The 23586-nt window shown below is 47.2% G+C and overlaps 1 protein-coding gene across 8 annotated transcripts; it reads left to right on the top strand.

The window, feature by feature from the left end:
- Window positions 1-697: 697 nt before the first annotated feature.
- Window positions 698-5746, top strand: LOC137349436 (zinc finger protein 239-like). Of its 8 annotated transcripts, none has more exons than XM_068014962.1 (3): window positions 698-768; window positions 1923-2094; window positions 4349-5746. In XM_068014962.1, the coding sequence occupies exon 3, from the start codon at window positions 4706-4708 to the stop codon at window positions 5462-5464; it is 759 nt and encodes a 252-aa protein (XP_067871063.1). In that variant the 5' UTR covers window positions 698-768; window positions 1923-2094; window positions 4349-4705; the 3' UTR covers window positions 5465-5746. The 8 variants fall into 8 exon arrangements, with proteins under 8 accessions (XP_067871063.1, XP_067871066.1, XP_067871064.1 ...); XM_068014963.1 differs by having other exon boundaries at window positions 755-821; XM_068014961.1 differs by lacking the exon at window positions 698-768 and adding an exon at window positions 776-1034.
- Window positions 5747-23586: the final 17840 nt, after the last annotated feature.

The following is a 23586-nucleotide window of genomic DNA, read 5'->3' as shown; positions in this document are numbered from 1 at the left end:
GGAACTTGCAGATGATGGTGTTCCCATGTATTTTCTGCCCTTCTCCTTGTAGTTGGTAGAGGTCGCAGGTTTAGAAGGTCCTGTCTAAGGAGCCTTGGTGCTTTGCTGCAGTGCATCTTACTTTTGGAATTGAATGTGCCCCATTTACACTGCAAGAGCCCAACACGCAGGCGCAGTGCTGGACTGTGGCTGGAGCATGAACAGTGTTACTTTAATCAGTGCTGTATGATGCCTGGAAACGCTTTTGCAGCAGGCGAGAGTCGGCGGGGTGCAGAAGAGGAGTAAATCCCAGGTGGGTGGGCTTTGGGGCTTCAGAAACAACTGGGATAGGCCGCAAGACCAGAATAAGAACCTCCACATCCCACGTTTCCAGATACGGGCCTTTTTTTCTTCGAGCCATTTTGAATGAGCGGGGAGCAGAGCGCATGCGCGGCCATCTTGGTGACGACACAGGGAGTGGGCGGGGCTTCAGGGTCTCAGTGACCAGGTGACAAAATCATTGACTCATGGATTCTGTTAACCCACCTCCCTCTCAGCTGCTGCGCATGTTCGGCGTCGCATACCCGCCGGGGTGATTGACGGCAGCCAGGCCCAATCAGAGCGAATCGGAGGCGGGGCTAGCGGCAGCCCCCTCCTGCTGCTGGTCCAGATCATCCGTCAATCACCCTGACATTGGGCGCTGTCAGGTCAGAGGTCGCTGGGGGGCGCTTCAAAAGCCAAGTGCAAGTATTGGATTGGGCGGAGGCGGTCGTGTCGGGTCTGTAGCGGGTGAGAGTCGGTGCGGTGGAGGGGAAACACCTGGTGTAGGGCACATGCCCCCAGTAAGAAGCTCCAGGTGCCGGGTTTGCACCGAGCGGGGCGGCAGCTGCGGGGCTTCTCCCGGTGACAGGCCCTGTTTGAAACTAAAAATAAATTAAAAGGAGGGACTAAGTTCCCGGATTGAAGGGAGACCAGGAATATCCAGGAACAAAAACCAGACACACTGACGGACTGAGGCGGGAGGAGATTGTGGGCGCAGGGGAGGAATTGGAGCCGTGAGTGGGCTGGGAATCTTCATAAACGCCGAATAAGAGGCCACAGGCCCCGTGTTTACCCCGGGGGAGCGCGGGGGGGGGAGGGGGGGGGGCAGGGCACTGGCCGCCATCTTGGACAGGGCAGGGTCAGGGCGCCTTCGTGGCCAACTTGGTGATGTCATAGTGAGTGGGCGGTGTTTCAGGGTTTGTGTTTCCAACCGGGTCCTAGTGCCCGTGAGATTAAGCAACTGAACTCACTCCCAGGTTGCATATGATGTTTGCAGCCGAGAGGAGTCCATGGGCCATGTCAATATTCAGTATGAGAGGTTATAGTTCTTGAATAGTTACCGGAAAGGGGCTACTGCTCAACCTTTAGTTGCACTTTAGCCCTATGCTCCTCGCCTTTGGTTGCCTGCTGTGGAGGAGGGTAGGTAAATCTGAGGATCTTCTCCTAGACCTGCCACAGCAATGTTTAAGTCCAAGATGTAAGGGGACCAAGTTGGGGGTGTCGGGTGGGTCATTCTGGCCGCCGGCCTCTATTCTGTGGTCTTGACTGTTGCTGGGTTTCCCTGGAGAGGGAACAGACTTGATGCCTTTGCATCCGGTGAGCATCTCAGGGTACAAAGTGTCTCACTGACTGCGATAAGAAGAGTCTGGGAAGGTTTCCTCTGCTTTTGGCACTTCTGGATTCAACATTGAGCTCAACCACTTCAGGCCATAAATCCAATTTTGATTTTTTTTACCATGTGCTGATCTGAAAATTGTTTTTCATGTTTTTGCTTTTGAATAAAGCTGTTCATTATTCTGCCATTAACACTCTCTGGACAAACGTTTTGTCTTTTACTGCAACTATTAGCACTCCTTTTGCTCCATGATATTCAACCTCTCCTGTCCTCTGTCCTATCACAGACTGAAAGAGTGAGGGCTTGCCCCAGTACCGAAAAGCTCCTCGAGAGTCGGATGTCTTGTTCAAACGAGCGATTTTGTTTAATTACGAGCATGCAAGAAGTCCTACTCCTCTGAATGATTGTACGAGCAGAACCCCTACATTGTGCCAGTCATCATTTTATACCGTTTTACAGTAGGTTTACTTGATAAACTGTTTCTTAATTACATCATCTCCCATCTTTTGCCTTCCCTGATCTCATCCTGCCTTGTTTATATTATTCACCTCGTCAACCTCTTGATTACCCTATTCATAGGATTCTTAGGCTATTCATAGGATTCGGGTGTCTCCCTCCTGAGCTTGTTATCTTCTGATTAGATACTCATATAATTTGTGTATCTAGCAAGGAAGCTTTCTCAAGTTACAGGGGTGTACGTTACGCCAAGTATCTCATGGCTCCCTCTGCCAGTCTCCCCTACATACCCCCCTTTTGGCCCTAGGCCAGGACCTGGCTTAAGGCAGCCATTACCCTCGGATTCTCTGCCCATTGAATAATCTGGGGATCCTTCTGGTTTCGATGAGCTTCAGCTCCTTCCCTAGCATCCTCTTACAACCTCACCTGTGTCCTAGTGACCAGGCTTAGTTTGCTTTGTATTGTGCTACATAAATTACGGCATCTTTAGTCAAGCCTGCAGTACTCCCGGAGTAGATAGTCCCCCTTTTGGCCCTTGGCTACTAGTAAGATGGCCAACTAATGTTAAGTGCTCCTTGTTCCATCACTGTTGGCCAGACAGTGGTTAGATTTGCACAGTTACATTTTATAAATTAGGTCTAACATCTCAATTTAGATGCCAGGGTACAACATTCAACCATAAGTCCGATAGCAATTAGCAACTGCACCGCCACCAGTGGGAAGCAATTCTAATCCAAGGGTGAACGTCCACCCTAATACCCCAGTTCCAAACCGTCTCCCACCACAATGCGTCCTCCAGTTCGGCGACCACATCCTCTCCCAGTTGTTTGACCTTCTGTTGGATTCGGTGATACTGCTTCATTGTTGTCCGGGCCTCTTCCCTCACCTTTGGTAGATGTTCTTTCCTTAGGGATTTGCTTCTCCTTAGGAAGCAGGTGTCTCAACAAGTGCTCCATTAGAACGTCTGTTATGTTCATCTACTCCCTCTGGGGAGGTCGGATGTGAGTTATTGCCGAATGTCCGATTGTCGTTGGGGCCTGGGGGTGGAAGCAGAAACTCGAATTGATCACTGGCCAGTGGATGTTACCGTACTGGTATTGAGGCTCGCTGGTGGTTCCGCAGTTTTACCCTTCTCCACAATGTGCCACCTGCATCAGTGGTTTTGCGTTGCAGCTTTCTCAGCACAGCTCTCTGCCCGGTTCTCTCAACTCGCGACCAACTACCCTGGTGCATGCTTTGATCGCTCGGCACTCGAGTCTTCAGGTGTTGGTTCTTTGATACCCACTTAAAGGACCAGCCCTGCGACTGTGAGGTACACCTTTCCTAACTATGGGTGGTAAGATAAAAGGTACTCACCCCTTGATTGGTCCCCTCACTGTCGCAGTTCCGATGTGGCATATCCTGCCGACTACATCAAATGTAAGGGTGAGGGCTTGCCCCGGTCCCCAGAATTGCCTCGAAAGTCGGATGTCTTGTACAAACGAGCGATCTTTTGTTACGAGCATGCAAGGAGAAGTCCTACTCTCACGAATGATCGTAGGGGTTCTGCTAGTACATTGTTCCAGTAGTCATTTTATACAGTTTTACAGTAGGTTTACTTGATAAACTGTTTCTTAATTACATCATCTCCCATCTATTGCCTTCCCTGATCTCATCCTGCCTTGGTTATATTATTCAACTTGTCAACCTCTTGATTACCCTATTCAAAGAATTTTTAGGCTATTCCTAAGATTCGGGTGTCTCCCTCCTAGCCTCGTTACCTTCTGATTAGCTGGTCATATAATTTGTGTGTCTAGCAGGCAAACTTTCTCAAGTTACAGGGGTGTACGTTACGCCAAGTATCCCAAGGTTCCCCATGCCAGTCTCCCCTACACAGGCCTTCCCTTTTGTTGTTCCTCTGTGCGCCCCCCCCCCCCCCACCCCCTCAACTTTACATTTCTAACTTTTGCCAGTTCTGATGAAAGGTCATGGACCTGAACCATTATCTCTGTTTCTCTCTCCAGAGATGAGGCCAGACCTGCTGAGTATTTCAAGCACTTTCTGCTTTTATTTCAGATTTCCAGCATCTGCAGAATTTTGCTATTATTCCCTTTGCTTCTGCTAGGATATTGTTGCTTATTTTGGCTTCTTTTAGTCTGAATGGACCACATGTTTGGGGGGAATAACAGAGGAAAGAATGTGGCAGATTAACTAGAATTGTCTGTTCTGAATTTCTACCCTGGACTAATTGATGACTTTTGTAAACTCCTTTTACAGGGTATTGAAAGGAGAGGATTTGCAGACGGGAAACTCAAACCAAACATCACATCAAGATCTGGCTCAATTCATCAGGACCCGAATATCATTGGCCTTTGAAGGTGGAAGGAGAAATGTTTGTCTGTTCTGTATGTGTGAAAAGATTTCACACATCAGTGTGACTGGAAAAGCACCGAGACACACACACACCCGAGTGAGAGTGTTCCAGTGACTGACTGTGGAAAGAGCTTTAACCAGTTACACAGCCTGAAAAAACATCGCACCATTCACAGCGGGGAGAAACGGCACATGTGTCCTGTGTGTGGACGAGGCTTCAACTGATCATCCAACCTGGAGAGTCACAAGGACACCCACAACATGGAGAAACCGTGGAAATGTGGGGAGTGTGGGAAGGGATTTAATTACCCATCCCGGCTGGAAATCCATCGACGTAGTCACACAGGGGAGAGGCCATTCACCTGCTCCACATGTGGGAAGGGATTCACTCAGTCATCCAACCTCACTGAACACCAACTTTTTCACACTGATAAGAGACCTTTTAAATGCTCTGACTGTGAGAAGAGGTTTAAAAGCAGAAATGATCTGATCAGGCACCAGCGAGTTCACACTGGGGAACGGCCGTTCACCTGTTCCGTGTGTGGGAAGGGTTTCACTCGTTCATCCAAGCTGCAGGAACACCAGCGAGTTCACACTGGGGAGAGACCATTCACCTGCTCTGTCTGTGGGAAGGGATTCACTCAGTCATCCGTCCTGCTGACACACCAGCGAGTTCACACTGGGGAGAGACCATTCACCTGCTCTGTCTGTGGGAAGGGATTCAGTCAGTCATCCGCCCTACTGACACACCAGCGAGTTCACACTGGGGAGAGGCCATTCACCTGCTCTGTGTGTGGGAAGGGATTCACTCAGTCATCCCACCTGCTGACACACCAGCGAGTTCACACTGGGGAGAGGCCGTTCACCTGCTCAGAGTGTGGGAAGGGTTTTGTTCAGTTCGCACACCTGCTGACACACCGGCGAGTTCACACTAAGAAGAGACCGTTCACCTGCACCGAGTGTGGGAAGGGATTCACTCGTTCATCTGACCTGCAGAAACATCAGCGAGTTCACAAGTGACTGCAGGGGTTGGATTCTGTTATTGCTGCTGTTAATCATATCCAGGACTGAACCTTGTTCATTCTGACGGTTAAGGAAAGATCTGCACATATACAGCACCTTCCACTACCTCAGGACATGCCAAAGTGCTTTACAACCAATGAACTATAATTGAAGTGTAGTCACTATTGTAATGTGGGAAGCACAGCAGTCAATTCTTTTGGGCCTCCTTATCTCGAGAGACAATGGATACGCGCCTGGAGGTGGTCAGTGGTTTGTGAAGCAGCGCCTGGAGTGGCTATAAAGGCCAATTCTGGAGTGACAGGCTCTTCCACAGGTGCTGCAGAGAAATTTGTTTGTTGGGGCTGTTGCACAGTTGGCTCTCCCCTTGCGCCTCTGTCTTTTTTCCTGCCAACTACTAAGTCTCTTCGACTCGCCACAATTTAGCCCTGTCTTTATGGCTGCCCGCCAGCTCTGGCGAATGCTGGCAACTGACTCCCACGACTTGTGATCAATGTCACACAGCAGTCAATTGCACACAGCAAACTCTCTGGAGTAGGACTTCAACCCACAACCTTCTGACTCAGAGGACAATGGTACCAACTGAGCCACAGGCAGGGTTCATTTCTGTTGATGTGAACTGGTGTTAGGAACACTGGACCCTGTAACATGATTATGTCTTATAGATTGTGGTTTTTGTTTGAAAGTTCACGATGGAATCCAGGAGGTCAGCTGACCTCACCTCCATTCTGCAAAAGGTTACCAGAGCAACAGAGGGAACAGATCAAAGACTGTTTTCTGAAGAACAGCACTAACACCTGAAGAACTATGGGTTTCACCCTCCCAGACTTCTGGGTTGTAAAACAAGGAGTCAGCCATTGAGAACATGCAAATGAACCAGCAGGTGGTAACAGCTGGGGGCAATGGAAAGACTGAGTAGCTTTGTGAAACTAGACTTCTGGTCTTTGCATTTTGGAACTTCAGCCTGAACACAGTCCTTCAGGATCACACTGAGAGGGACAAACAGCACTTTAGTCTTTCTCGTCTCTCAGCAAAGTCCCCGTGTGGGTTAATTCTGAGACCTGTAAGAAATGTGTCCCAGCCACTCTCTTCCATGGTTCAGAGCTCCTGGGCACAGAACAGAAGACTTCTTTACAACTGTGTTTAGAGTCAGGACAAACGGTGAATGCTGGAAAACGTGTTGTCAAATCAGAGATTGGTGTAAAACTGGGATCTGTTCCTGACTGAAAGTGACATAGCAGGTTTAAGTTCCCAGTCCGAAAATGACTGAATTATTTGACAAAGTTTTAACATGTTTGTGTGATAGTCCTGAGTCTACCATTTTAAGGCAGGCATTAACTCATGTCAGATAGTCCCGTTGAAAATAAATTGGTTAAATTCTGCATGGTAGCTGCTGGTCTAATTATACAACAGTCATTTAATAATCAGGTAAAGAAGGATCTGCAGTGTGTTCCCAGGAATTCCCAATTGATGTTAGTGGTAGATGGCAGGATACATAACCCTGAACATTCTTAGTGCACCTTGCATTTTTTTTTATTCGTTCCTGTGTCGCTGTGTATGTGTCGCTGGCTATGCCACTGGTGTCCCTCTCAGTGTGACACTGCTGCCGTTAGGCACGCCATCCACCACCAGTGCACATCAAGTGGGCTGCGTTATCTTGGATGGTGCCGAGATTCTTGAGTGTTGGAGCTGTACACATCCAGGCAAGTAGAGTGGATTCCATCAGACTCATGACTTGTGCCGTGTAGATGCTGGACAGGCTTCAGGGAGTCAGGAGGTGAGTTACTTATCACAGAATTCCCAGTCTCTGACCTGCTCTTGTAGCCACTGTATATGGCTGGTCCAATTAATTTTCTGGTCAATGGTAACCCTCAGGGTGTTGATAGTGATGGTAATGCTGTTGAATGTCAGGGAAAGATGGTTAGATTCTCTCATTGGAGATGGTCATTGCCTGGCACTTGTGGGGCACGAATGTTACTTGGCAGTAGGGCCTCCAGGAGTAAAATTTAAGAAAGCTGGGTTGCAGTATTCTGACACATACATGGCAAGGAACCAGAGGAGTCCTGACTAAGGAACTGTCTGGGGTTTTACCTGTCGCATAGATCTAAGGATGAATGATGCCTGACTCCCCGAACTGTCTTAAATTGAAACTGTTTCGAGGAGAATAGGCACAAATATCATCAACAATTGAGGCAGACAAAAGCAGCCATTAGAGAAGGTAACAGATCTTTGGAAAAGAAGATGGTGCACAATTCATCAAACCCGATCAGCATATCCTTCCATCCCTTACACCCTCATGTCCTTATCTAGCTTTCCCTTGAGCTGTTCACCTCAACTACACGCTGTGGTAGCACGTTCCACATTCTTCCCTCTCTTTGGGTAAAGAAGTTTCTCCTGAATTCCCTATTGGATTTATTGGTGACAATCTGATATTTATCACCACTAGTTTTGGAATCGCCCAAAAATGAAAACATTTTCTCTATGCCCACCCTGAATAACCTTAAAAACTTCTGTGAGATCACGCATCAACCATCTCCTTTATTTCGAGAAAAGAGCTCCAGCCTGTCCAGCCTTTCCTGCTAAGTATATCCTCTCAGTTCTAGGACCAACATTGCAATGAAATAGTAGTGATTACGGAGACATGGCTGCAAGGTGACCAAGGATGGGAGCTGAACATCCGGGGGTACTCAATACTTAGGAAGGACAGGCAAAAAGAAAAAGGAGGAGGAGTAGCGTTGTTAGTAAAGGAGGAAAGTAATGCAATAGTGAGGAAGGATATTGGCTCGGAAAATCATGTTGAATCTGTATGTGTGGAGCTGAGAAACACCAAGGGGCATAAAACGTTGGTGCGGATTGTCTATAGGCCCCCAAACAGTAGTGGAGATGTAAGGAATGGCATTAAACAGGAAATTAGAGATGCATGCAATAAGGGTACAACTGTAATCATGGGTGACTTTAATCTACTTATAGATTGGTCAAACCAAATTAGCAATAATACTGTGGAAGAGGATTTCCTGGAGTGTGCACGTGATTTTTTTTAGACCAATACGTTGAGGAACCAACTGGAGAACAGGCTATCCTAGATTGGGTATTGTGCAATGAGAAAGGATTAATTTACAATCTTGTTGGGTGGGGTCCCTTGGGGAGGAGCGATCATAACATGATAGAATTCTTCATTAAGATAGAGAGTGAAGTAATTGAATCCAAAACTAGGGTCCTGATTCTAAATAAAGGAAACTACGAAGATATGAGGCGTGAGTTGGCTGTGGTGCTTGGGAAACTTTACTAAAAAGGTTGATGGTGGAGAGGCAATGGATAATATTTAAAGAATGTGTGCATGAATTACAACAATTATTCATTCCTGTCTGGCGCAAAAGTAAAACCGGAAAGGTGGCTCAACCGTGGCTTACTAAAAAAAATTAGGGATTGTATTAGATCCAAAGAGAAGGCATATAAAATTGCCAGAAAAAGCAGCAAGTCTGAGGATTGGGAGCAGTTTAAAATTCAGCAAAGGAGGACAAAGAGGTTGACTAAGTGGGGGAAAATAGAGTATGAGAGTAAACTTGCGGGGAACATAAAAACTGACTGTAAAAGCTTCTATAAATACGTGAAGAGAAAAAGATTAGCGAAGACAAATGTAGGTCATTTACAGTCAGAAACGGGGGAAATTATAGTGGGGAACAAAGAAATGGCAGAACAATTAAACACATACTTTGGTTCTGTCTTCATGAGGACACAAATAACCTCCCTGAAATGTTAGGGAACCAAGAGTCTGATGAGAGGGAGGAACTGAAAGAAATCAGTATTAATAAAAAAAAAAGTCCTCGGAAAATTAATGGGGTTAAAGGCTGACAAATCCCCAGGGCCTGATAATCTACATCCAGAGTACTAAAGGAAATAGTGAAGGCATTGGTGGTCATCTTCCAAAATTCTATAAACTCTGGAGCAGTTCCTACAGATTGGGTGGCAAATGTAACCCCACTATTTAAAAAGGAGGGAGAGAAAAAACAGGGAACTCCAGACCAGTTAGCCTTACATCAGTAGTGGGGAAAATGCTAGAGTCTATTATAAAGGATGTGATAGCAGAAAACCTGGAAAGCATAAACGGGATTGGGCAAAGTCAGCATGGGTTTACGAAAGGGAAATCATGCTTAACAAATCTACTGGAGTTTTTTGAGTATGTAACTAGTAGAATAGATAAGGGAGAACCAGTGGATGTGGTGTATTTGGATTTTCAGAAGGCTTTTGATAAGGCCCCACATAAAAGGGTAGTGTGCAAAATTAAAGCACATAGAATTGGGGATAATATACTGGCATGGATTGAGAATTGGTTGACAGACAGGAAACAGACAGTAGGAATAAACGGGTCTTTTTCCAGGTGTCAGGCAGTGACTAGTGGGGTACCAGAGTGATCAGCGCTTGGGCCCCAGCTATTCACAATATATATTAATGACTTGGGTGAGGGAACTAAATGTAACATTTCCAAGTTTGCAGATGACACAAAGCTGGGGGGAATGTGAGCTGTGAGGAAGATGCAAAGAGGCTCCAATGTGATTTGGACAAGTTGGGTGAGTGGACAAATGCATGGCAGATGCAGTATAACGTGGATAAATGTGAGGTTATCCACTTTGGTTGTAAAAACAGAAAGGCAGATTATCTGAATAGTGATAGCTTGGGAAACGGGGAGGTGCAACGAGACCTGGGTGTCCTTGTACACCAGTCGCTGAAAGCAAGCATTCAGATGCAGCAAGTAGTTAGGAAGATGAATGGTATGTTGGTCTTCATTGCAAGAGGATTTGAGTACAGGAGCAAGGATGTCTTACTGCAGTTATACAGGGCATTGGTGAGACCACATCTGGAGTATTGTGTGCAGTTTTGGTCTTCTTATCTGAGGAAGGATGTTCTTGTATGTAGGGAGTGCAAAGAAGATTTACTAGGCTGATTGACATATGAGGAGAGATTGGATCGACTAGGCTATATTCACTAGAGTTTAGAAGAATGAGGGGATCTCATAGAAACCTATAAAATTCTAACAGGACTGGACAGGCTAGATGCAGGGAGGATGTTCCCGATGCCGGGGGTGTCCTGAGCCAGGGGTCACAGTCTCAGGATACAGGGTATGCCATTTAGAACCAAGATGAGGAAAAACTTCTTCACTCGGAGGGTGGTGAACCTGTGGAATTCTCTACTGCAGAAGGCAGTGGAGGCCAAGTCATTAAATATATTCAAGGAGGAGATAGATATACTTAATGCCAAAGGGATCAAATGATATGGGGAGAAAGCGGGAACAGGGTACTGAATTAGATGATCAGCCATGATCTTTTTTGAATGGCGGAGCAGGCCCAGAGGGCTGAATGGCCTACTCCTGCTCCTATTTTCTAAGTTTCAAATCTTTTTGTACCTTTTCCAGTGCCTCCATAGGGACGGCGCAGTGGTTAGCACCGCAGCCTCACAGCTCCAGCGACCCGGGTTCAATTCTGGGTACTGCCTGTGTGGAGTTTGAAAGTTCTCCCTGTGTCTGCGTGGGTTTCCTCCGGGTGCACCGGTTTCCTCCCACATGCCAAAGACTTGCAGGTTGATAGGTTAATTGGCCATTATAAATTGCCCCTAGTATAGGTAGGTGGTAGGGAAATATAGGGACAGGTGGGGATGTGGTAGGAATATGGGATTAGTGTAGGATTAGTATAAATGGGTGGTTGATGGTCGGCACAGACCCGGTGGGCCGAAGGGCCTGTTTCAGTGCTGTATCTCTAAACTAAACTAAAAAACTATATCCTTTTTATAACATGGAGATGAGAACTGTTCAGTTCTCCAAGTGTAGTCTAACCAAGGCTCCGTACAAGTTTAACAGAACTCCACTTCACTTCAATTCTGTCCCTTTGGAAATGAAACCATGCTTCATTTGCTTCTTTTATGGCCTTATTAACCTGTGTTGTTACTTTTATTGGCCTGTGTATCTGGACCTCGATCCCTTTGCTCTTCTGCCCCATTTCAACTTTTATTTTCCAAGTAGTTTGTGGCCTCCTTATTCTTCCTACCAAAATACATCATCTCACACTCATCTATATTGAAATTCATTTGCTAATTACAACTGATTCTTCAAGTTTATTATTAAGTTTGTGCATTCTGTCAGTTTTCCTCAGCAGTAACACCATCTCCCAATTTGGTGTTAGCCATAAATTTTGAAATTGTACTTCCAATTCCCGAGTCTAAATCATTTATGTAAATGGTGAATAACTGTGATCCCAGCACCGATCCCTGCAGAACATCACTTCCCACCTTCCGCTAGTCTGAGTACCTACTGTTAACCCCTACTCTGTTTTCTGTTTTGTCACTAGCTTGCTATCCCTAACAGTATGTACAATCTGCAAGGTGACCAAGATCAGGCTGTGTGGAGTGAAGGACCAGGCAGCAGATTGGATGGAAAGTAGGTTACAAAACAGAAATCAGAGGGTTGGATTTATAGGGAGTTTATAGCTGTGTCTGGTGAGTGTGACTCTACCCCCATGGTGTGAACTGTGGGAGCTCATCAAACTCTCCCAGTTAAAGACTGATGAACAGATCAGCTGGAAATCAAATGGTACCAGTCATGGAAGGAGTATTTTTTATTTCCAAATTCATAAAATTTAGTAAAAATGCATTAAAAAACAGTTCAAATTGTACATTTCATAAAGTGCAATAATCAGTTTCTTTCAATACAGAACATGAGGTTCCTCATTCCTCTTGCCATTTCAGGTTACATTTACAATGTCCATTTGCATTACATACCAAAAACATTCTCTAGATCCCGTGTGAGAGAGGAACTGGACTTTAATGCCCATGCTGCCTCAAATACCACAGCCCTGCAAATAGTCCCCCCAGTCAAATTATCTTCCCTTTGAACAGAAACCCACAACTCCCACATTTAATTACCCTCCCCTCTGAACTGACCTCCCCCGATATAATTGCCCTCCTGCGAGACGACCCCCTTGTATAATTACCCTCACTGTGAATAGACCCTTTTCAATTCCCCCTCCCCATGAACAGACCCTAATTCCCCCCTCCCGATGAACGGACCCGGTCTAATTCCCCCCTTCCCGTGAACGGACCCTGTCTGATTCCCCTCTCCCCGTGAACGGACCCTGTCTGATTCCCCCCTCCCCGTGAACGGACCCTGTCTGATTCCCCCCTCCCCGTGAACGGACCCTGTCTGTTTCTCCCTCCCCGTGAACTGAACCTGTCTAATTCCCCCCTCCCCGTGAACGGACCCTGTCTAATTCCCCCCTCCCCGTGAACGGACCCTGTCTGTTTCTCCCTCCCCGTGAACGGACCCTGTCTAATTCCCCCCTCCCCGTGAACGGACCCTGTCTAATTCCCCCCTCCCCGTGAACGGACCCTGTCTGTTTCTCCCTCCCCGTGAACGGACCCTGTCTAATTCCTCCCTCCCCGTGAACGGACCCTGTCTGTTTCTCCCTCCCCGTGAACGGACCCTGTCTGATTCCCCCCTCCCCGTGAACGGACCCTGTCTGATTCCCCCCTCCCCGTGAACGGACCCTGTCTAATTCCCCCCTCCCCGTGAACGGACCCTGTCTGTTTCTCCCTCCCCGTGAACGGACCCTGTCTAATTCCCCCCTCCCCGTGAACGGACCCTGTCTGTTTCTCCCTCCCCGTGAACGGACCCTGTCTAATTCCCCCCTCCCCGTAAACGGACCCTGTCTAACTCCCCCCTCCCCGTGAACGGACCCTGTCTGTTTCTCCCTCCCCGTGAACGGACCCTGTCTAATTCCCCCCTCCCCGTGAACGGACCCTGTCTAACTCCCCCCTCCCCGTGAACCGACCCTGTCTGTTTCTCCCTCCCCGTGAACCGACCCTGTCTGTTTCTCCCTCCCCGTGAACCGACCCTGTCTAATTCCCCCCTCCCCGTGAACGGACCCTGTCTGTTTCTCCCTCCCCGTTAACGGACCCTCTCTAATTCCCCCCTCCCCGTGAACAGACCCTGTCTAATTCCCCCCTCCCCGTGAACCGACCCTGTCTAATTCCCCCTTCTCCGTGAACCGACCCTGTCTAATTCCCCCCTCCCCGTGAACGGACCCTGTCTCTTCCCTCTCCATGAACAGACCCTGTCTTAATTCTCTAATGTGCTTTAATTCCTTTCCAGATAAGCAGCTATAAAATGCATCAAATGCATAATGGCTCAATGCGCCTGCACCTTTAATTCATATCCAGTGAAAAGGAGTGGTGGACATAGAAAAAGGACATGCAGAGCCTTGGTGGCATTTTGTACCTTCATGTACAGGATGATCCCAGCCCCAGCCATATCCTTCACTGCAGGGTAGGCGGTGGCGTAGTGGTATTATCACTGGACTAGTAACCCAGAGACCCAGGGTATTGCTCTGGAGACATGGGTTCGAATCCCACCACAGCAGAAAGTGGAATTTGAATTTAATTAATAAATCTGGAATTAAAAGCTAGTCTAATGATACCCATGAAACCATTGTCGATTGTTGTAAAAACCTGTCTGGTTCACTAATGTCCTTTAGGAAAGGAAATCTGCTGTCCTTACCTGGTCTGGCCTACATGTGACTCCAGACCCACAGCAATGTGGCTAACTCTTACATGCCCTGTGAAATGGCCTAGCAAGCCACTCTGTTGTACCTAACCGCTACGAAGTCAATAAAAAGGAATGAAACCGGACGGACCACCCGGCATCGAACTCGGCACCGGAAACGACAACGGCAAACCCAGCCCTTTTGACCCTGAAAAGTCCTCCATACTAACATCTGGGGTCTTGTGCCAAAGTTGGGAGAGCTGTCCCACAGACTAGTCAAACAACAGCCTGACATAGTCATACTCACGGAATCATACCTTACAGACAATGTCCCAGACACTGCCGTCACCATCCCCGGGTATGTCCTGTCCCACTGGCAGGACAGTGGTACACAGTAGGGAGAGTGTTGCCCTGGGAGTCCTCAACATCGACACTGGACCCCATGAAGTCTCATGGCATCAGGTCAAACATGGGCAAGGTAACCTCCTACTGATTTCCACCGACTGCCCTCCCTCAGCTGATGAGTCAGTACTCCTCCATGTTGAACACCACTTGGAGGAAGCACCGAGGGTGGCAAGGGCACAAAATGTATTCTGGGTGGGGGACTTCAATGTCCATCACCAAGAGTGGCTCGGTAGCACCACTACTGACCAAGCTAGCCGAGTACTAAAGGACATAGCTGCGAGACTGGGTCTGCAGCAGGTGGTGGGGGAACCAACACGAGGGAAAAACATACTTGACCTCGTCCTCACCAATCTGCCTGCTGCAGATGCTTCTGTCCATGACTATATTGGTACGAGTGACCACCGCACAGTCCTTTTGGAAACAAAGTCCCGCCTTCACATTGAGGATACCATCCATCGTGTTGTGTGGCACTATCACTGTGCTAAATGGGATAGATTTCGAACAGATCTAGCAATGCAAAACTGGGCACCCATGAGGCGCTGTGGGGCAGCAGCAGAATTGTACTCAACCACAATCTGTAACCTCATGGCCCGGCATATCCCCCACTCTACCATTACCATCAAGCCAGGAGACCAACCCTGGTTCAATGAAGAGTGCAGGAGGGCATGCCAGGAGCAGCACCAGGCATACCTCAAAATGAGGTGTCAACCTGGTGAAGCTACAACACAGGACTATCCACGTGCTAGCGAAGAGAGGAATAGGGAGAGAGAAGAGTTGAACACGTGGCTGCAGGGATGGTGTAGGAGGGAGGGTTTTGGTTTCCTGGATAATTGGGGCTCTTTCTGGGGTAGGTGGGACCTCTACAAACAGGATGGTCTTCACCTGAACCAGAGGGGTACCAATATCCTGGGGGGGGGGGGGGAGATTTGTTAGTGCTCTTCGGGGGGGTTTAAACTAAATCAGCAGGGGAATGGGAACCTAAATTGTAGTTCCAGGGTACAGGCTGTTGAGAGTAGTGAGGTAGGGGATAAGGTTACAGGGATGCAAGAGGGCACTGGCAAGCAAGAACTTGGTTTACAGTGTGTCTACTTCAACGCCAGGAGCATCCGGAATAAGGTGGGTGAGCTTGCAGCATGGGTTGGTACCTGGGATCCTGATGTTGTGGCCATTTCGAAGACATGGGTAGAGCAGGGGCAGGAATGGATGTTGCAGGTTCCGGGATTTAGATGTTTCAGTAAGAACAGAGAAGAGGGTAAAAGAGGGGGGGGGGGTGTGGCATTGTTAATCAAGGAAAGTATTACAGCGGCAGAAAGGACGTTTGAGGACTCGTCTACTGAGGTAGTATGGGCCGAGGTTAGAAACAGGAGAGGAGAGGTCACCCTGTTGGGAGTTTTCTATAGACCTCCGAATAGTTCCAGAGATGTAGACGAAAGGATAGCGAAGATGATTCTCGACAGGAGCGAGAGTAACAGGGTAGTGGTTATGGGGGACTTTAACTTTCCAAATATTGACTGGAAATACTATAGTTCGAGTACTTTAGATGGGTCTGTTTTTGTCCAGTGTGTGCAGGAGGGTTTTCTGACACAGTATGTTGACAGGCCAACCAGGGGCGATGCCACATTGGATTTGGTACTGGGTAATGAACCCGGCCAGGTGTTCGATTTAGATGTAGGTGAGCACTTTGATGATAGTGATCACAATTCGGTTAGGTTTACCTTAGCGATGGGCAGGGACAGGTATATACCGCAGGGCAAGAATTATAGCTGGGGGAAAGGAAATTATGACGCGATTAGGCAAGATTTAGGATGTGTAGGATGGGGAAGGAAACTGCAGGGGATGGGCACAAAGGAAATGTGGAGCTCATTCAAGGAGCAGCTAATGCGTGTCCTTGATAAGTATGTACCTGTCAGGCAGGGAGGAAGTTGTCAAGCGACGGAGCCGTGATTTACTAAAGAAGTTGAAGCGCTTGTCAAGAGGAAGAAGGCGGCTTATGTTAGGATGAGACGTGAAGGCTCAGTTAGGGCGCTTGAGAGTTACAAGCTAGCCAGGAAGGATCTAAAGGGAGGGCTAAGAAGAGCAAGGAGAGGACACGAGAAGTCATTGGCGGATAGGATCAGGGAAAACCCTAAGGCTTTCTATAGGTATATCAGGAATAAAAGAATGACTAGAGTTAGAATAGGGCCAATCAAGGATAGTAGTGGGAAGTTGTGTGTGGAATCAGAGGAGATAGGGGAAGCGTTAAATTAATATTTTTCGTCAGTATTTACAGTAGAGAAAGAAAATGTTGTCGAGGAGATTACTGAGATGCAGCCTACTAGGCAAGATGGGATTGAGATTCACAAGGAGGAGGTGTTAGCAATTTTGGAAAGTGTGAAAATAGATAAGTCCCCTGGGCCAGATGGGATTTATCCTAGGATTCTCTGGGAAGCCAGGGAGGAGATTGCAGAGCCGTTGTTGTTGATCTTTATGTCGTCATTGTCGACAGGAGTAGTGCCGGAAGACTGGAGGATAGCAAATGTTGTCCCCTTGTTCAAGAAGGGGAGTAGAGACAGCCCTGGTAATTATAGACCTGTGAGCATTACTTCGGTTGCGGGTAAAATGTTGGAAAAGGTTATAAGAGATAGGATTTATAATCATCTTGAAAAGAATAAGTTCATTTGCGATAGTCAGCACGGTTTTGTGAAAGGTAGGTCGTGCCTCACAAACCTTATTGAGTTTTTCGAGAAGGTGACCAAACAGGTGGATGAGGGTAAAGCCGTGGATGTGGTGTATATGGATTTCAGTAAGGCGTTTGATAAGGTTCCCCACGGTAGGCTATTGCAGAAAATACGGAAGTATGGGGTTGAAGGTGATTTAGAGCTTTGGATCAGAAATTGGCTAGCTGAAAGACGACAGAGGGTGGTGGTTGATGGCAAATGTTCATCCTGGAGTTTAGTTACTAGTGGTGTACCGCAAGGTTCTGTTTTGGGGCCACTGCTGTTTGTCATTTTTATAAATGACCTGGATGAGGGTGTAGAAGGGTGGGTTAGTAAATTTGCGGATGACACGAAGGTCGGTGGAGTTGTGGATAGTGTCGAAGGGTGTTGTAGGGTACAGAGGGACATAGATAGGCTGCACAGCTGGGCTGAGAGATGGCAAATGGAGTTTAATGCGGAGAAGTGTGAGGTGATTCACTTTGGAAGGAGTAACAGCAATGCAGAGTACTGGGCTAATGGGAAGATTCTTGGTAGTGTAGATGAGCAGAGAGATCTTGGTGTCCAGGTACATAAATCCCTGAAAGTTGCTACCCAGGTTAATAGGGCTGTTAAGAAGGCATATGGTGTGTTAGCTTTTATTAGTAGGGGGATCGAGTTTCGGAGCCACGAGGTCATGATGCAGCTGTACAAAACTCTGGTGAGGCCGCACCTTGAGTATTGCGTGCAGTTCTGGTCACCGCATTATAGGAAGGATGTGGAAGCTTTGGAAAGGGTGCAGAGGAGATTTACTCGGATGTTGCCTGGTATGGAGGGAAGGTCTTACGAGGAAAGGCTGAGGGACTTGGGGTTGTTTTCGTTAGAGAGAAGGAGGAGGAGAGGTGACTTAATAGAGACATACAAGATAATCAGAGGGTTAGATAGGGTGGATAGTGAGAGTCTTTTTCCTCGGATGATGATGGCAAACACGAGGGGACATAGCTTTAAGTTGAGGGGTGAAAGATATAGGACAGATGTCAGAGGTAGTTTCTTTACGCAGAGAGTAGTAGGGGCGTGGAACGCCCTGCCTGCAACAGTAGTAGACTCGCCAACTTTAAGGGCATTTAAGTGGTCATTGGATAGACATATGGATGAAAATGGAATAGTGTAGGTCAGATGGTTTCACAGGTCGGCGCAACATCGAGGGCCGAAGGGCCTGTACTGCGCTGTAATGTTCTAATTCTAATCACCGTGCCAAACTGCGTAAGCAGCATGCGATAGACAGAGCTAAGCGATCCCATAACCAACAGATCAGATCGAAGCTCTGCAGTCCTGCCACATCCAGCTGTGAATGGTGGTGGAAAATTAAACAACTAACTGGAGGAGGTGGCTCCACAAATATCCCCATCCTCACTGATGGGGGAGCCCAGCACATCAGTGCGAAAGATAAGGCTGAAGTGCCGAGTTGATGATCCATCTCGGCCTCCTCCTGAAGTCTCCAGCATCACAGATGCCAGACTTCAGCCAATTCGATTCACTCCACGTGATATCAAGAAACGACTGAAGGCACTGGATACTGCAAAAGCTATGGGCCCTGACAATATTCCGGCAATAGTACTGAAGACCTGTGCTCCAGAACTTGCCGCGCCCCTAGCCAAGCTATTCCAGTACAGCTACACCACTGGCATCTACACTGCAATGTGGAAAATTGCCCAGGTATGTCCTGTGCACAAAAAGCAGGACAACTCCAACCCGGCCAATTACCGCCCAATCAGCCTACTCTCAATCATCAGTAAAGTGATGGAAGGGGTCATCAACAGTGCCATCAAGCTGTACTTGCTTCGCAATAACCTGCTCAGTGATGCTCAGTTTGGGTTCCACCAGGGCCACTCAGCTCCTGACCTCATTACAGCCTTGGTTCAAACATGGACAAGAGCTGAACTCAAGAGGTGAGGTGAGAGTGACTGCCCTTGACATCAAGGCAGCATTTGACCGCGTATGGCAAGGAGCCCTAGCAAAACTGAGGTCAATGGGAATCGGGGGAAAACCCTCCGTTGGCTGGAGTCATACCTAGCGCAAAGGAAGATGATTGTGGTTTTGGAGGTCAATCATCTGAGCTCCAGGACATCACTGCAGGAGTTCCTCAAGGTAGTGTTCGAGGCCCAACAATCTTCAGCTGCTTCATCCTTCCTTCAATCATAAGGTCAGCAGCGGGGATTTTCGCTGATGATTGCACAATGTTCAGCACCATTCGTGACTCCTCAGATACTGAACCAGTCCGTGTGGAAATGCAGCAAGACCTGGACAATATCCAGGCTTGGGCTGATCAGTGGCAAGTAACATTCGCGCCACATTAGTGCCAGGCAATGACCATCTCCAACAAGAGAGAATCTAACCATCTCCCCTTGACATTCAACAGCATTACCATTGCTGAATCCCCCACTATCAACATCCTAGGGGCGACCATTGACCAGAAGCTGAACTGGAGTAGCCATATAAATACCGTGGCAACAAGAGCAGGTCAGAGGCTATGAATCCTGAGGCGAGTAACTCACCTCCTGACTCCCCAAAGCCTGTCCACAAGGCACAGGTCAGGAGTGTGATGGAATACTCTCCACTTGCCTGGATGGGTGCAGCTCCAACAACACCCAAGAAGCTCGACACCATCCAGGACAAAGCAGCCTGCTTGATTGGCACCCCATCCACAAACATTCACTCCCTTCACCACCGACGCACAGTGGCAGCCGTGTGTACCATCTACAAGATGCACTGCAGCAATGCACCAAGGCTCCTCAGACAGCACTTTCCAAACCCGCGACCTCTACCAACTAGAAGGACTGGGGCAGCAAATACATGGGAACACCACCACCTGCAAGTTCCCCTCCAAGTCACACACCATTCTGACTTGGAACGATATCGCCGTTCCTTCACTGTCGCTGGGTCAAAATGCTGGAACTCCCTTCCTAACAGCACTGTGGGTATACCTACCCCAAATGGACTGCAGCGGTTCAAGAAGGCAGCTCACCACCACCTTCTCAAGGGCAATTAGGGATGGGCAATAAATGCTGGCCTGGCCAGTGTCGCCCACATCCCATGAATGAATAAAAAAAAAAGGAAGGTGTTTCTTCAGTACCCCCACTCCCATCAGTAAACTGGGAATCAAAACCTGAGCTTGGTGACCCTTTCCCCTTGAACAGACAGTCACAAACATTGGTTAGCACAGGAACGGGATGGGGAGGCCATTCAGCCCTTCCAGCCTGTCCCACCAATGTTAGATCATTTCTACTCTGTTCCTCACCTCCATTTGCCCGCAAGAGACAGGCAGACACAGTTAGGGAGCAGGCACACAGAGTGGGGTAGACTTTGACTTGCTGCAATTGTACAAACCATTTGGTTGTGAACCAGCTGCTTGTTTCACATCTCTCCCCTGTTTTTGCAATGTGAGTCAAACTCAGGAGAGATGGAAAGCAGAATCGCAGTTCATTATCACTGTACAACACCATGGCACTGAGTCCAAATCTCCCCCAGTGAGAGGAACTGAGACACTGAAACCAGAGATCCGGGAAGGACAGAACTGAATGAGAGAAATAAACAGAGATTCACAGAAACCAGTGATAGGAACTGAGATACTGAGAGATTGACAGAAACAAAAGCGCCGGAAGAGATGGACAGAAAGACAGAAAGAAGAGATTTTAAAAACTTGTACAAATACAGAGATATAAATGATGTCGAGAGATAGCGATTGGGATTTAAAGAAAGATACTGAGATATAAAGAAAGATGTGGAGAGGCTGAGAGCCAGGGGGGTGCAGAGATAAGGCTGCAGGAAGAGATAGAGAGGGTGAAATATACAGGTTACACTGGGTGCTCTGGAGCAGCGGTTCTCAACCTTTATGTTTTTGAGGCCCTCCCCCACCCCCCCCACCTTGTTGTAAAAATATCTCAAACCCTCTAAAACAGGACTTTTTTATGGAGGTAAGAATGAGTGACACAGAGAAACATATATCTATTATTATTCCCCTCTGGAGGAAGCTCTTGTCTAAGGATTCCTCTGACCAAACACACACACTCTTTGCATTGACATGTTGCAGTTTCTAAAAATCTCTTGGAGAGAGAGAAATGAAACATTGATGAAAACAAAGCAAAGACTTGTTAGAGTAGACAGCATATCAATAGCCCAGGGCTCCTTTTCTCTGTCACTCACTAACATGGACAATCTCAGCAACACCATTTATACCCCCCCTCCCACCCCCACCACTATAAACCCAGAGACTGTAAAGAACGAACAGGTTTAAAATGAAAGAGGGGCTATTAGGTTCTCAGATCTTGCCCATGTTAAAACTATAGGTCAGTTAGCCTAACATCAGTAGGAGGCAAAATGCTAGAATCTATTATTAGGGACCTGGTAACTGGGCACTTAGAAAATCATGTGATTAAGCAGTCAACATGGACTTGTTAAAGAGAAATCATTTTTGACAAATCTGTTATAGTTTCTTGAGGATGTACTAGTAAGGGGGAACTTAATAGTGTATTTGGATTTTAAAGGAAGAAACATTCGATAAGGTGCCACACCATAGGTTATTACACAAAATTAGGGCTCATGGGATTGAGGTAATATATTAGCATGGATTGAGGATTGGTGAATGGATAGAAAAGAGAGTAGGAATAAATGAGCCATTTTCAGGTTGGCAGGCTGTAACTAGCAAACTACCGCAAGGATCAATACTTGGGCCTCAGCTATATTACTGACTTAGATGTGGGGATTGAGTGTAACACACCCAGGTTTGCTGATGATACAACATTAGGTAGGAAAATAAGAAATGAGGAGGGCAGAAAGAGGCTGCAGAGGGATATGGACAGGCTGAGTAAGTGGGCAAGAACATGGCAAATGGAATAGAATGTGGCAAAGTGTGAAGTTATTCACTTTGATAAGGAAAAAAAAAATTATGAATGATGGGAGACCGAGAATTTTAGTTTAGTTTAGAGATACAGCACTGAAACAGGCCCTTCGGCCCACCGAGTCTGTGCCGACCATCTACCACCCATTTATACTAATCCTAAACTAATCCCATATTCCTACCACATCTCCACCTGTCCCTATGGCCAATTTACCTATCAACCTGCAAGTCTTTGGCATGTGGGAGGAAACCGGAGCACCCGGAGGAAACCCACGCAGACACAGGGAGAACTTGCAAACTCCACACAGGCAGTACCCAGAATTGAACCCGGGTCGCTGGAGCTGTGAGGCTGCGGTGCTAACCAATGCGCCACTGTGCCGCCCCAATTGTTTGCTTTCAGAGGGACCTGGTGTCCTTGTACATGAATCACAGAAAGTTAACAGAGATACAGCAAGCAATTAAGAAGGCAAATGATATGTTAGCTTTTGTTACAAAGGGATTGGGGTAGAAGAGTAAAGAAGTCTTACTACAATTATACAGGACATTAGTGAGGTCCCACCTGGAGTACTGTGTGCAGTTTTGGTCTCCTCACCTAAAATGGACTTACCCTTGAGGGAATGCAACAAAGGTTCAATGATCTGGGATGAGGCAATTGTTCTATTTATTCACAGAATGTGGGTGTTGCTGGAAAGACCAGCATTTATTTCCCATTCCCAATTTCCCTTGAGAAGGTGGTGATGAGCCACCTTGTTGAATATAACGGAGTGGCTTACGAGGCCGTTTCATCGGGCAGTTAAGTCAACCACATTTCTGTGGGTCTGGAGTCACATATAGGCCAGATCGGGTACGGACAGATTTCCTTCCCTGAAGGAAATTAATGAACCAGGTGGGTTTTTAGGACTATCCATAGTTTCATGGTCACCATTACTGATACTAGATTTTTTTAATCCCAATTTATTTAATTGATCTAGCTTAAATCCCTGAATTGCCGTGGTGGGAATGGAATTCATGTCTCTACTTCATTAGTCCAGGCCTCTGGATTACTAGTTCAGAAACATAACCACTATGCTACAGCAACCCCAATGTGAATCATCTCCTCTTATGAGGAGATTGAGTAAACTAGACTTATATTCCCCGGGATTTAGAAGAAGGTGATTTAACTGGAACATAAATTCTTTAGGGACTTGGCAGGGTCGATGCTGAGAAAATGTTTCCCCTGTCTGGGCAATCTAGAACACCGGGTCACAGTCTCAGGATAAGGGATCAGACATTTAGGACTGAAATGAGGAGAAATTTCTTCACTGAAAGGGTTGTGAATCTTTGGAATTGTCTTCCCCAGGGAGCAGTGGATGCTCAGTCATTGAGTATATTTAAGACTGAGATTGATAGATTTTTGGGTACTGAGGGAATTAAGGGATATGGGGATAGTGCGGGAAGGTGGAGTTGAGATGATCAGCCATGATCTGGGTGAATGGCAGAGCAGGTTCGAAGGGCCAAATGGCCTCCTCCAGCTCCTATTTCTTATGCTCATTAAACCTGAGTCTGGTTCCTCTCGAGCTGCTGAGTGAGTGAATTAAATCTTTCTTGACGAATCACCAAGATACCAGACGACAAGTCATGC

The sequence above is a fragment of the Heterodontus francisci genome, chromosome 34 (assembly GCF_036365525.1).
Source record: "Heterodontus francisci isolate sHetFra1 chromosome 34, sHetFra1.hap1, whole genome shotgun sequence".
Taxonomy (NCBI): domain Eukaryota; kingdom Metazoa; phylum Chordata; class Chondrichthyes; order Heterodontiformes; family Heterodontidae; genus Heterodontus; species Heterodontus francisci.
This window is presented reverse-complemented; position numbering and strand designations above follow the sequence as displayed.